This window comes from Hemiscyllium ocellatum, chromosome 45 (assembly GCF_020745735.1).
Source record: "Hemiscyllium ocellatum isolate sHemOce1 chromosome 45, sHemOce1.pat.X.cur, whole genome shotgun sequence".
NCBI classification, from domain to species: domain Eukaryota; kingdom Metazoa; phylum Chordata; class Chondrichthyes; order Orectolobiformes; family Hemiscylliidae; genus Hemiscyllium; species Hemiscyllium ocellatum.
The window spans coordinates 7,637,146-7,651,231 of NC_083445.1; the positions used below are offsets into that span (position 1 = coordinate 7,637,146).

Sequence of the window (14,086 nt, forward strand, 5' to 3'; positions counted from 1 at the left end):
CCTCAGCCTCCAAAGTACCAGGAAAACTGCCGCAGTCTATTCAACTCGTCCCTATAGCTCAAACCCTCCAATCCTACCAACACCCGAGTAAATTTTTTCTGAATCCTTTCAAGTTTCACAATATCCTTCTGGTAGGAGGGGAACCAGAATTACACGCAATATTCCAAAAGTGACCGAACCAATGTCCTGTACATCTGCAACATGACTTCCCAACTCCTATATTCAGTGCACTGACCACTAAAGGAAAACATACCAAACGCCTTCTTCACTATCCTATCTACCTGCGACTCCACTTTCAAGGAGCTATGAACCTGCACTCCAAGGTCTCTTTGTTCTGCAAAACTCCCTGGGATCTTGCCATTAAGTGGATAAGTCCTGCTAAGATTTGCTTTCCCAAAATGCAGCACTTCATATTTGTCTAAATTAAACTCCATCTGCCACTCCTCAGCTCATTAGCCCATCTGATCAAGATCCTGTTGTAATCTGAGGTAACCTCCTTCGCTGTCCACTACACCTCCAATTTTGGTGTCATCGGCAAACTCACTAACCATACCTCCTATGTTGACATCCAAATCATTTATATAAATAGTGAAAAGTAGGGGACCCAGCACCGATCCTTGTGGCACTCCACTCGTCACAGGCGTCCAGTCTGAAAGACAACCCTCACCACTACCCTCTGTCTTCTACCTTTGAGCCAGTTCTGTATCCAGATGGCTAGTTTTCCTTCTATCCCGCGTGTTCTGATCTTGCTGACCAGTCTCCCGTTACAATTCAGGTACACAGTGGAGGGGACCATTTGGAGAAGTGGCTACAAATGAGAGTCTGCGAGTTTTCCACTCCATGTCACTTTTGTTATTTGGGCGGCACGGTGGCACAGTGGTTAGCACTGCTGCCTCACAGTGCCTGAGACCCGGGTTCAATTCCTGACTGTGTGGAGTTTGCACGTTCTCCCCGTGTCTGCGTGGGTTTCCTCCGGGTGCTCCGGTTTCCTCCCACAGTCCAAAGATGTGCGGGTTAGGTGAACTGGCCATGCTAAATTGCCCGTAGTGTTAGGTAAGGGGTAAATGTAGGGGTATGGGTGGGTTGCGCTTCGGCGGGTCGGTGTGAACTTGTTGGGCCGAAGGGCCTGTTTCCACACTGTAAGTAATCTAATCTAATCTAAAAAAAAGCAAGCCAAAGACAGTGAAAAGTCAGTCAGTTGCTTATCCTAGTGGAGTGGGAGCTACAGCAGTCAATCCTTGATCCTGCCCTCCGCTAATGTCTAATTGCAGATACTTTCCAATCCAACTGTTCAATTGTGACAGACCTCAGAAGCTCGTGGGACTTGAACCCAAATCTTCTGGCTCAAAATGCCGTTTGGTCACTTTTAATACGGTTACATTGCCAAACTCACAAAAGATTGAGATAGCACAAAGTAGAGTTGGCTGCAACATGAGAACTTTATGGCACTGCAGGGTTGGTAGTACAAAACTGAGATGTTGCAGTGCTCATGATTATATAATTACAGTGTGACCAGTTTACATGGGAAATCACTAGAAAAGGAGGACACGAATTAATAATAGTCAAAGTGAATGCAGACGGTTGTGTTGTTTACAAACAAGCGAAGGATCCTGTCTAGTACTCCCTCACAGTAGCTGTGTGGCCAGAGGGATGTGATTTGAATGTATCCAATTGCGATGTGTTTTCGAAAAGGTGAGTTGACCCTGACAGCACGACACCCAGTGATAATGTTGTGAGTTTAATGCCAGCAGGATGGAACAACAGTAGTCATATCTGTAGAGTGCGTGATGTAGTTCCTCAAAATATTGTGGTCACCCTAATGCTGGGTCGCCTAGCACACGTTATCATAAATCGGGTGGAAAAGATCACTTCAGATAATAATGAAATGCATGAATCTTTGTCTGCCTGGTGCTCAGCTACCTTCGAATGAACTGGCCCCCTTTATGATGGAGCTGTTATTCCGTCCAGCCACATGCTCATCAAGTGTAGTTTGAAAACTGGTTGGTTTACAGATTGAAGGAATGTAATTGAGCCTCAAGTAGTACATTCTCTGTGCAGCTCCAGGAAATAATAGACGGGAATGAAAACTTAGTTAGGGATTTGTTTTTTTCCTTAATCCGGTAGAGTTACAGCAGGAACCTTTCTACAGTTGTAGACCAAATTAAGAAACGATAATTAAAACCCCTCTCCCACCCATTTCACATCAAGTATGGAGGTTTGATCATTGGCAGAAAAGATAAAAAGGTCTATATCCCGTGAGCAGGGCTCGGGAAAGGTTAATTATTCAGTGTATTCTATTTTAATGAACCTCCAATTAATCCCATCTTTTGGAATCGGTTTTACGTTACTGTGTAAATAGTCCATTGTGAAGAGACGAGTGTACTGTATGGTGCCAGTACTTTCAACACAGTCTGCCACTCACATACTACATTACTGTCACGCCAGACAGGGATATGGGGAGCAACAAAGGCACTTACACTCCAGTTGCACTCCTGCGGAAGAATAAAGAGAAAGGGCCCTCATCCTTCTTTGCATAGCTTTCTCTTTGAACCTCACTGTTCTATGGCATTCACTGCCAGTCGTGCTGGCCTGTCTGCCAACAAAGCTGGCCAAAGCTGGTGAATGCTTCCCCAGGCATGAAAGAAGATACCACCACCACCACCACCACTACCCCCAGGGGTAGGGCCCTCAGTTCATTTACTCAAGGTTTGAGAACCCGGCCTTAGTATTTGAACTGGAGAGAGAGATCGAGAGAGACTGAAGGAGCCAGAGTGAGGCACATACAGACAGACACAAGCAGGCTGCATACATGTTAAAGGCATAGGAACGTATGCACGCACACATATACACATGCAAATATTCTCACCCACTCCCAGACTCATTTGTATTCTCTCACACACGCCTACTCTCGCACTTTCGCTCACTCACACTCCTTTATATCACACTCATACTTACACTCCCTTATATCACACTGATACTTGCACTCATTGTTTTTTATACACACACACACACACACACACACACACACACACACACACACACACACACACACACACCTTGCTATTATGATGCACCTTGCTTTCTGCTTGTCTGAATTCGATTCCTACAGCTGAAATAGGTGTTCCAGAGGACTTTTAGAACAGTATAGCACAGAACAGGCCCTTCAGCCCACAATGTTGTGCCAAGGATTAATCCTAATCTAAAATAAAATAACCTAACCTACGCACCCCTCAACTTATTGCTATCCATGTGCATGCCCATCAGTCACTTAAATGTCCCTAATGACTCTGCTTCCACCACTACCACTGGCAACGCATTCCTTGCATTTGCAACTGTCTGCATAAAGAACCTACCTCTGACGTCCCCTCTATACCTTCCACCTAACACCTTAAAACTAAGACCCCTCATGGCAGTCAATCCTGTCCTGGGGAAAAGTCTCTGGCTATCGACTCTATCCATGCCTCTCATTACCTTGTACACCTCGATCAGGTCACCTCTCTTCCTCCTCCTCTCCAGAGAGAAAGGTCTGAGCTTAGTCAACCTCCCTTTGTCAGACAAACCCTCCAGACCAGGCAGCATTCTGGTTAACCTTCTTTGCACTCTCTCCAAAGCCGCCACATCCTTCCTATAATAGGGTGACCAGAATTCGACAAAATATTTTAAGTGTGATCTCACCAAGGAATTGTAGAGCTGTAGCAAAACCTCGCGGCTCTTAAACTCGATCGCCCTGTTAATGAAAGCCAAAACACCATATGCTTTCTTAACAGCGTATCCACTTGGGTGGCAACTTTGAGGGATCTGTGCACTTGAACACCAAGATCCCGCTGTTCCTCCACACTGCCAAGAATCCTATCTTTAATCCTATATTCAGCATTCGAGTTTGACCTTCCAGAATGCATCACTTCACATTTATCCAGGTTGAACTCCATCTGCCATTTCTCAGCCCAGCTCTGCATCCTGTCAGTGTTGCATTGCAACAGCCCTTGATACTATCAATGACACCTCCAACCTTTGTGTCATCAGCAAATTTAGTAACCCACTCCTCAACCTCCTCATTCAAGTCATTTATAAAGATTACAAAGAGTTGAGGCCCAAGAACAGAGCCCTGCAGGACACCACTCATCACTGACCTCCAGGCAGAATACTTTCCATCTACAACCACACTCTGCCTTCTGTCAGCCAACCAATTCTGAATCCAGATAGCCAAATCTCCCTATATCCCATACTTCCTGACTTTATGAATGAGCCTACCACGGGGAACCTTATTAAATGCCTGCTGAAGTCCATATACACTGCCTGACCTAAATCAACCTGTCTTGTCACCTCCTCAATAAACTCAAAAGGATTGGCGAGGCATGATCTGCCCCTCCCAAAAACATTGCTGACTGTTTTTAATCACACTATGCTTCGCCAAATAGTCATAAATCCTATCCCTAAGAATTCTTTCCAAACTCTTGCTAACCATAGACGTAAGACTGACTGGACTGTAATAGCCAGGGATTTTCCTATTACCCTTCTTGAAAAGAGGAACAACATTTGCCTCCCTCAAATCCTCTGATACAACTCCCGTGGAGAGTGAGGAAGCAAATATGTTCGCCAGCAGCTTAGGAACCTCCTTTCTTGCTTCCCTGGGCAACCTAGATAAATCTGGTCTGGCCCTGGGGACTTATTTACCTTAATGTTTGTCAAAATTTCCAGCACATCAACTTTCTCAATCTTAATCTGTTCAAGCCTGTTTCCCGGCTATTCAAAGTTCTCATTCACAATAAGGTCCCTTTCCTTAGCGAAAACCAAAGTAAACAAATCATTAGGGCTTCCCCTATCTGCTCAGACTCCACGCACAGGCTCCGTGTGCTATCCCTGACCAGTCCTACCTTCTCCCTGATCATTCTGTTATTCCTCACGTATGAGTAAAGTGACGTTGGTCCTCCCTAATCCTTCCTTCAAACTTTATCATGCCCCCTCCTGGCTCTCCTCAGTCCATTTCTGAGCTCCTTTCTAGTAAGCCTGTAATCCTGTAAAGCTGTGCTAGATCCAAACATTTCTTTTTGTTAACGAGGTTTGCTTAACAGGCAGCAGCACCAGTTTATTCAAATGTATCCAGGTCACAGTAAGTATCAATCGAGCACTATGTGATCAATAATGTAGATTTAATCACTGACTCATCCCCTTCCACAATGGTCAGGAAATAGCAGCCAATGTTTAGCAGGAGTCAGCTTCACCAAGTCCTTAAAGGTGTAATGTTTGTGTGTGGACACTTTTACAGTGTGTGATCCATGTGGCCATGAGTGTACTGCGCTGTGATGGGTCACAGCACACACTGAACCTCCCAGGCTGGTGAGTGGTCATTCAGTCACACAGCTTATTAGGTACCAACTGCTCTGCTACCACACACAGTCCCGCTGTCTGTCACTGGCCACTGCCTTTGGTTCCATTTGCCAGAGGAAGCACCTTTATTGTGAAAGGAGACGCTACCTTTATTGGAGCCTTTATTATGGGCTTTCCTCTCTGACCGGTGTTATATTGCATTCTATATGGTCAGTGCTACTCTGTGCCGTTGCCTTTAATAACAAGACAAGGGTTACCATTCCATATGTATCTGGGTAGCTTCTCACAACAGGAATGCAATCCTGCTCCCAATATCCAGGGACAACTGTGATATGTCTGTTCTTTATTCTGAATGGTCCAAGATGCCTGTTTCCTTTAAATGTTCTGATTTTAAAACAATATGTAAGTCACAGCCTGTCGATGTCTCTGGGTTTTTTTGCTAATCAACAATATTTACATTGGGTTCATGTTTTGTTCAGTTTCACCATCTGCTGTAGATTTGAACCCTGCGCCCTCGAACCTTAGCCTGGGCCTTTGGAATACCATTGCATTACCACTGCACAGTATCTCCTTCTCCACTTTCTACTTGAATCACCCTTCAAGCTCCTAAGCTCATTCTCCACCAAGTCTACTAACTCTATAACATTTATTTCCGCCACTATTTCATCCTTTAGGTTATGATACTGTATTCACCTTTCTGTTCCCAGAATAATCAGTTCCTCTCATTGTCTGTCTTGATGGAATCCCATCAACCACACTGCTTGAACTTCAACGTGCCGAAAATGCAGCGTCCTTTAACTTGCCTGAATACTCTCGGTGATCTGTACTGTTTCCCTGTCTCCTGGCACAGCCAATTCAACAGCACGGAACACATACCTCTTGAATGTTATGACTCCTTGTTCAGGGATCACCCAACAAAAGGAAATATTTCCTCTACCTCCTCAATGGACTCCTTTACACATCTGCAGGATCTTAAATTTAAGATTCCTCACACCATGTGCCACTCTAACTTGCTTGTTTTCACAAACTGATAAAACATGATTAGGTTCTTTCCATTTCTCGGCATTCACTCTGTAGAATCTGTAAGCTTTAACGTTGCCTCTCCTTACAAACCTCGGACTTTCCAAGCATGGACCCTTTGACTGAATAAAAGCTAAATCTCAGACAGTTCATGGGGCAAAGCTGTCATCAATTTTGTCTTCCTGTGGGAGAAGAGGGCAAATGAGTTGACGGTGGTTGGAGGCGTTGACCTCTCCTGTTATACATCAATGCAAATGTGCTGCTTCTGAATATCGTGATGTTGTGCAGAGTCACTGCAATACATCAGTCCAAATGGTGCTCAATTAGAAAGTGATTTTTGTGGATTCTGGACAACAATTAGAATTGACCTGAATCTGCCCCACTTCCTGGACTGCTCTTTGGCAAGTAAAAACAACTGTTATAGTGGAAATGGTCGCACTAATGTGTTTGTGGATAACAGAAGGTTTTGCTGCCTGGATTTCAGTGGCATAATACTATTTTTTGGAGCCATCCAGGTGCTAGGACCTCACTTCAGCTTCAGTTACACAGAGCATTGGTGAGACTGCATCTGGAATGCTGCGTCCAGTACCAGCCACCGTACTTACGGAAGGATGCTAACGTGCGGGAAGCAGTCCAGAGAATGTTTACTGGACCTAATGCCTGGAATAAGCAGGTTACCTTATGAGGGAAGTCTAGACAGGCTAGGCCTGTATCCTCTGGAGTTTAGAAATGTCAGGTGTGACTTAATTGAAACACATAAAATCCTAAGGGGACTGGATGTGGATGTGGATAGGATGGTTCCTTTCGTTGGAAAATCTAGAATTCACTGTTTAAAAATAAGGGGCCACCTATTTAAAACAGAGTTGAGGAAATACTTTTTCTCTCAGAGAGTTGAGTCTTTGGAATTTCCTTCCACAAAAGGCAGTTGGTGCAGAACCTTTAAATATTTGTTAAGACAGAGGTAGACAGATCTTGATTACCAAAGGGATGAAAGATTATCAGGCATATGCAAGGATGTAGAGTTAAGTTTACAACCAGATCAGCCATGATCTTGTTCCTTGTCCATATGTTCATCCATTCTGGCTAATTAGAATTCCAGGACAAGATTCCTCTAATTACTGGAACAGTTATGTTTTTCTTTGAACATGTTAAATGTTGGAGCAATCAATGTTTTCCCCATCCCCTTTATACGTGAGGTTCATCTGTGGTGTGACCCATAAGAAGGCTGACTGTCTTCTAAGTGTCTGGTTTATTCTCTCTAAGCAGTGCTCTTGATACAGCTAATTCTCATCTCCTGAATGGTGTGGTGCTGATCCAACTAGTGTAACTGTTTTACTCTGGAGTCTTTGAACTCTTTCACCCTATTCATCGCCTGAAACTATGTTCAAAATAGACAAGACTTCATGTTCCGCACCATTCTTTGTGAACTTCCTTGAGCACCTGGAGTGGGAGATCATCGTTTGAGAAAAATGTGGACATACTAGGCTTGTAGCTGCTAGACTTTAGAAGGGTAAGTGGTCACTTGATTGAAACATATAAGATCCTGATGGATCTTGACAGGGAGATGTGGAGAGGGACGTGGAAGAAAACAGAACTAGAGGTCTCTATTTAAAAATCAAGGGCCATCTGTTAAAACAAAGAGGTAAAACATTTTTTCTGAGAGTCACGATTCCATAAGGCCTAAAACAAAGGAACAAGTGTAGGCCATTCGGTAAGCCTGCTCTCTTCTCTTGAAAAGATGGTGGAAGCAGAGGCCTTGAATATTCGTAAGACAGTGCTAGATAGATTCTCAGTAGGTGAAGAGGTGGATGGATATCGGGGAAGTGGGAATGCCAGTTTTAGGTTGTAATCAGATCAGAAATCTTATTAAATGCTGGTTTGAGGGGCTGAATTGCCTATTGAATGGCCGCTCCTAATTTGTATGTCTGCTCAGACGTAAACCTGTGGTGCTGACAGGCAATGATAAATCCTGGTACATTTCAGTTATGTGATTATAAAGTAGTATTGAAATGTCTATCTGTACCTGATATTATAGAAACTTGCAGCTGTCATACTTTCTCTCAAATGTATCCATTATAAAATTGTACATTCACGTTTCTGAGAGAAGGTACCTGTCGTCTACCTGTTCAGGAATGTTAAGACACACCTCTTGGACAGGTGTCACCAAGTAATTGCAGTTGCCTGTCATTGGTAGCACTGTAGTGCCACTATTGAAGGGAATGTGCAATTACAGCCTGACAAAACAACATGAGCAACTTCCATTATAAATCCGGAGACAGGAATTTGCACCGCCAGCCTAAAAGCTGAAAAGGGTGGAGGAATTTAAAATGGAGATTGTATCATATCCACAAGCTTAATCAAAATCATCTTCTGCTTCTAACCCTTATTTTATTCCAGACTACACTCGGCTTGGAGAGCCAATTGTTCATGTTAAGCATGTCATTCAGATCTTCTGTTCACAGAGCTCTTTTATTGTTGACTTACAACCTGGTCTTTTCCCAATATAATCCATTCCTTTTCTATGTAAGCACCAGGGGTGTTTTAGCTAACTTACTCTTTACTGGGACTTTAAAGCTGTGAAATTCTGCACCATCCTCATCTTCCTGCTCTCCTACAACAAGTCCCTAAAATTGTATTTAATGTTAGAAGTTGCATGACACCAGGTTATAGTTCAACAGGTGTATTTGAAATCACAAGCTTTCAGAGAACTGCTGTTTTGTCAAATGAAGTCACTTCACCTGATGAAGGACCGGCTTGTGCTTTCAAATAAACGTTTTGGACTATATCGTGTGACTTCTGACTTTGTCCACTCCAGTCCAACACTGGCACCTCCACTTCATGTTTAATGGTACCCACCATCTGTTAACCTGAGAGATGTCCTGCATTCTTGGTTCTTAGTCTATCAATAAGAACCATCATTTGGGAGATGTTGATTTTGTGGGATAGTGCGGAATGGGTGGCAGTGAATCGGAAGTTTGTTTTGCATGTCTCCTGGGTTGAAGTCCTGGAAATGCAGGCCAGAGATAAAGTAATGAGGGAGAACAGGGGAGGACAGGCAAAGGGGAAGTCTATGAGGGGGTGGAGGGCAGAGTGTTTCATTGACAATGAACAGTGTATGCAAGGCCAAAGTGTGTGGTAATGGGACAGCAGTGAAACGCAATGTGAGTTCAGTGCAGGTGTAAATAGCAGCCAGTACCAATCACTTCATAGGTTGTGTGTTCTGTAATCCAGGCTGGAACTATTCTGTGTTTACCTGCTTAAACACTTTCCTGCTTCAATTCCAACAACAAGCTATATTACTGCTTGATATATGCACATGTACGTACGTACGTACGTACACTTGTGAAAGGATCGCGAACGAGAGGGAAAAGGTTGAAAGTAATTGTCAAAAGAAGCAAAAGTAATATGAGAAAAAGCTTTTACATGCAGTAAGTGGTTAAGATCTGGAATGCTCTGCCTGAGTGTGGCAGAGACAGATTCAATTCACTGCATTCAAAGGGAATTACACTGTTACTTGTAAAAGAACAGTGTGCAAGGTTACCGAGAGAAGGCAAAAGAATGGCATGAATTGAAATGCTCATTCAGAGAGGTACAGACATGTTGGGCTGAATCACCTCTTCCTACAACATAACAATTCTGTGATGTGTGTATATATTATCTTTAGGTGTTTACATTTGTGAATATGTAGTTAATCAAACTAATGTCTTGCTGTGTTATAACCTCCAGGATTCAAGGGAATTTACTGTGAGACTGATATTAACGAGTGTGAAAGCAATCCCTGTGTGAACAATGGTAAATGCATGGATAACGTCAATGGTTTCGCCTGCAAGTGCCCGTCAGGTAAGAAACAATATTACGCATGCTCTCCCTTAACATTCACCCTTGTTGCGATATACTGGTTAGGAAAGTACAGCCAACTATTGAGTTCTTATGTATTGCAATCTTGTATGGGTTCCTGCGAGAACGCACTCACACCCCTTCAGTATTGAAATGAGCAGATGTGAAATTGAGGCACAATTGATTTTGCGTTTGATTCAACTAATTCACCTGTGTTGGAAGAGCAAACATGCTCATTGGCTTCTGTAAGTTTCACCAGAGGACTCAGCTCCTGAGAGTCTATCCTGTGATTCTTGTGGGGTAGCATGGGTCTAGGTGTTGGATAAGTAAGGTCAGGTTCACCTGTGATGTTCAACCTACATCCATTCATTTGGCTGTTCAACTTCAATCGCTGAACTTGGTCTTTCAGCCCAAGTGCTCTTGCTAACTCTTTGGAAGAGTTGTTCATGTAGCACATCACCTGCCCTACCTCTTCCTTATTCTCCTGCATCTACTTACCCTTCAGATAAATATATCCAGCTCACTTCTGAAATGTATTGTTGAATTTGCTTCCACTACCCTTTCAGGCAGCGGGCTGTAGAACAGAATCCTTTGCTGTGTTGAAGAAAGTTCCTCATATCACTTATAGTTCTTTTGCTAATTACCGTAGATCTGTATCCTCAGGTAGCTGACCGGTTAGCCAGTGGAAACAGTTTTCCCTTATTTACTCTACTAAACACTGTATCAACGTTTCTCCTAATCTCTGTGCCAAACATAGTTCCAATTTCTCCAGCCTTTTTATGTTGTAAAGCCCTACAACCTGCCAGCATTGATGCAGAATTTCCTTTTGAATAAGTTTGAGAATGCCTTCCTAAACCTCGTCTGCACATTTATCTCTCCCTAAGACTCTCCCTAAACACTGCCTCTTTGCCATTGCTGGTGACCATCTGTCCTAGTATTCTATTAAGTGGGTGGGAATCAAGTATTGTTTAACTGTGCTCCCATAAGCATCTTGAGATATCTTATGCGAAAGACGCTATGTAAATGCATGTTGTTGTTGTAAGCCTGACTGGCACTTGATCATTCTTGCTAGAGAGTGACACTGTGCAGAAAAGAAAAGTAAGAAACAACATTGAGGAGGAGTTATGGATTCTTAGCTTCTCTTTCTGCTGAAAGGAGTTCAGAAGGATATTGTAAGAGAACCATGTGAACACTTATCAGAATCTGTAACCAGTGGCAGCTTCACTTTTTATTTAACTACAGGGAAATGTCACACTGACACCAATGTGCAATGTGCATTGTAACCTATTTTGTCTCTAATCCAAGGTGTGGTTACTATGGTTACAATATTGCAATGGAAAGAGAGAGGGTACAAAGGAGAGAATCACTAGGATGTTCCCTGAGCTGGAGTGATTGATCTAGAAGAGAGACTAGATAGACTGGAGTTGTTTTTCTTATAACAGCCAAGACTGAGAGGGGGATCTGATTGAGGTGTACAAAATAGTGAGAGGTGTAGTTAGGGAGAAACCTTTCATTTCAGTACAGGCACGAATGACCTGTGGCCATTGGTTAAAAGTAAAGGACAGGATGCTAAAGGGGCATTTAAGGAAGATTTGCTTTCAATCAGAGCCTGATGGTTATCTGGAACTCACTGCCTGGAAAAGGGTGGAAGAGATGAGAACCATCACAACATTTTAAAAAGTATTCAGACAACCACTTGAAGTGCCAGAGCATGCAAGGCTATGGGTAAAGTACTGGAAAATGGTACGAGAGTGGATAGGTGCTTGATGTCTGGTGTAGATATGATGGGCTGAAGGGCCTCTTTCTGTGCTGACTTAATGTGTCATCCTTGAAATGCAGTTGGTCAAATAGCATTAAATTGCTATATCGTAATTGAATGTTGAACATATCAAAGACCGGGAAGAATTAATTTTGGAATTATGCTAGTGGTCAAGCGTTTACCCACAGGGAGTCTGTAAGCCATACACTGGAAATAAAGGATCAGGATAGGCCATTCAGTTCATCAAATCCATTCCACTGTCCTAGATCGCAGCAGATCATCTACCTCAATGATATTGCTTGATGACATTAGTATCAGGAAATTGATGGATCCTGGCTTGAACATGTTCAATGACTAAGCTTGCACAACCCTCAAAGCAGAAACAGTATGTCCCTTTACACTGTCATGCACATGATAGACAATCTAGGATCATAAAACAAAGCAGTGCAGGAGGCAATTTAGCCCATGTTGTCTATGCTAGCTGTAAGAAAAAACTAGTCAATCTTTTCAAATTTATAGCCAGACCCAGTTTGAAAGTTGCTGTTGTATCTGCTTCCAACATCGTTTTTGGGCCCTGCTCCCTCCCTGTTTTATTAACAAAAGGTTTTCCCATCTCTCCTTGTCCGTACTGTCTCAGATATAGCTAGAGGAGTAGGCCTTTGACACCATTTACAATTGTGGAATTAAATCTAGACAATCTGATAAAAACATTTTAGAATTTCACGGTTAAATGACAGTTACACACTGCATCGCATGTGATGATTCTGATTTAAAGCCCTTATTTATAGGCTATCCATGTCAAGTCAAGTGGCCATAGTCTTACTTGACCATAGGGGACAAGTAGTAATTTAACCTACCTCAGGCAAGGGGAGAGGTTGAGAAGGAGAGTCCTTCACGGTAACCTCAGCCAGTGATGGGAATTGAACCCATGCTGTTAGCATCACCATGTTTACAAGCCTTTCATCCAGCCAACTGATCTAAATCAACCTCCGCCAACCTTGTCAGGTATTACTGACTAAATTAACATCATTTGAGTTCTAGAAATCTTGCTTTTTTAGCAATGGATCTCTTTGAGTTTATACCACAAGATCAGAAGTCACATGACACCAGATCAGAAATCACAAACTTCACCTATTGAAGGAGCAGCACTTCACAAAAGCTTGTGATTTCAAATAAAATTATTGGGCTATAGCATGGTGTTGTGTGACTTCTGACTTTGTCCACCCCAGTCCAACACTCCACATCTTTTTACAAGGAAATAGTTGAAGACCTGTGTTAAAATCTGGCCTCTGCTAGGGAGTAAAAAATGAGGTCTGCAGATGCTGGAGATCACAGCTGCAAATGTGTTGCTGGTCAAAGCACAGCAGGTTAGGCAGCATCTCAGGAATAGAGAATTCGACATTTCGAGCTGAGGACTCTCACATTGCTTCTCATACACTGAATGAATTTGAAGTGTTGTTGTTTTCGGCAAATGTGGTAATAATTTGATACCTATGAAGTATTTAGATGTGCACTTGCAATGCCAAAGCATACAAGGCTATAGGTCAAGTGCTGGATAATGGGATTAGAATAGTTAAGTGCTTGTTTTTGACTGGAACAGGCTTGATGGGCTGAAGGACCCTTTTTCAGTGCTGTAGATCTCTATGACTCGACCGTACTGGAGTGTCAGTTTACAATATCTGTAAGTTAGCTCAGAGTACATAATGTGATTACATGTTGCATTTATATACAGAGGAACCTCAATTATCCAAAGACACAGGCAGGGTGTATCTTGTTCAGATAATCGAATGTTTAGATAACTGAATGCCAGATAACACAGTTTACCCAAGCATCGGGACCTTGCGACTTTGTCCAGATAATCCGAAATTTGGATAATTGAATGCCGGATAATCGAGGTTCCTCTGTACCATTTTTATTGTTGTAAAATGTCCCAAGGCAGTCCACAGGACAAAAATCAAAACCAACTCATTCAGGAGGTTTTGGGACAGGTGACCAAGTGTTTGATCGAAGAGATGAGAGTTGAAGAACATCATGGACAGCTTAGGGCCTTAGCAGTTGCAGGCCTGGCTCCCACTGACACAGCAACAAAAATCACATTTTGGAACTTAATCAGGGAATAACCAAACATACGATAGCCTGTTC

The 14,086-nt window shown here is 42.8% G+C and overlaps 1 protein-coding gene across 3 annotated transcripts in view; it reads left to right on the top strand.

The window, feature by feature from the left end:
- The window catches only part of notch3 (notch receptor 3), a 406,903-nt gene that overhangs the window by 342,809 nt on the left and 50,008 nt on the right, over window positions 1–14,086 (top strand). For all 3 annotated transcript variants that reach the window (XM_060854870.1, XM_060854872.1, XM_060854869.1), the window contains one exon: window positions 10,075–10,188. In XM_060854870.1, coding sequence (XP_060710853.1) covers window positions 10,075–10,188 — 114 coding nt within the window. The remainder of the gene's footprint in view (window positions 1–10,074; window positions 10,189–14,086) is intronic.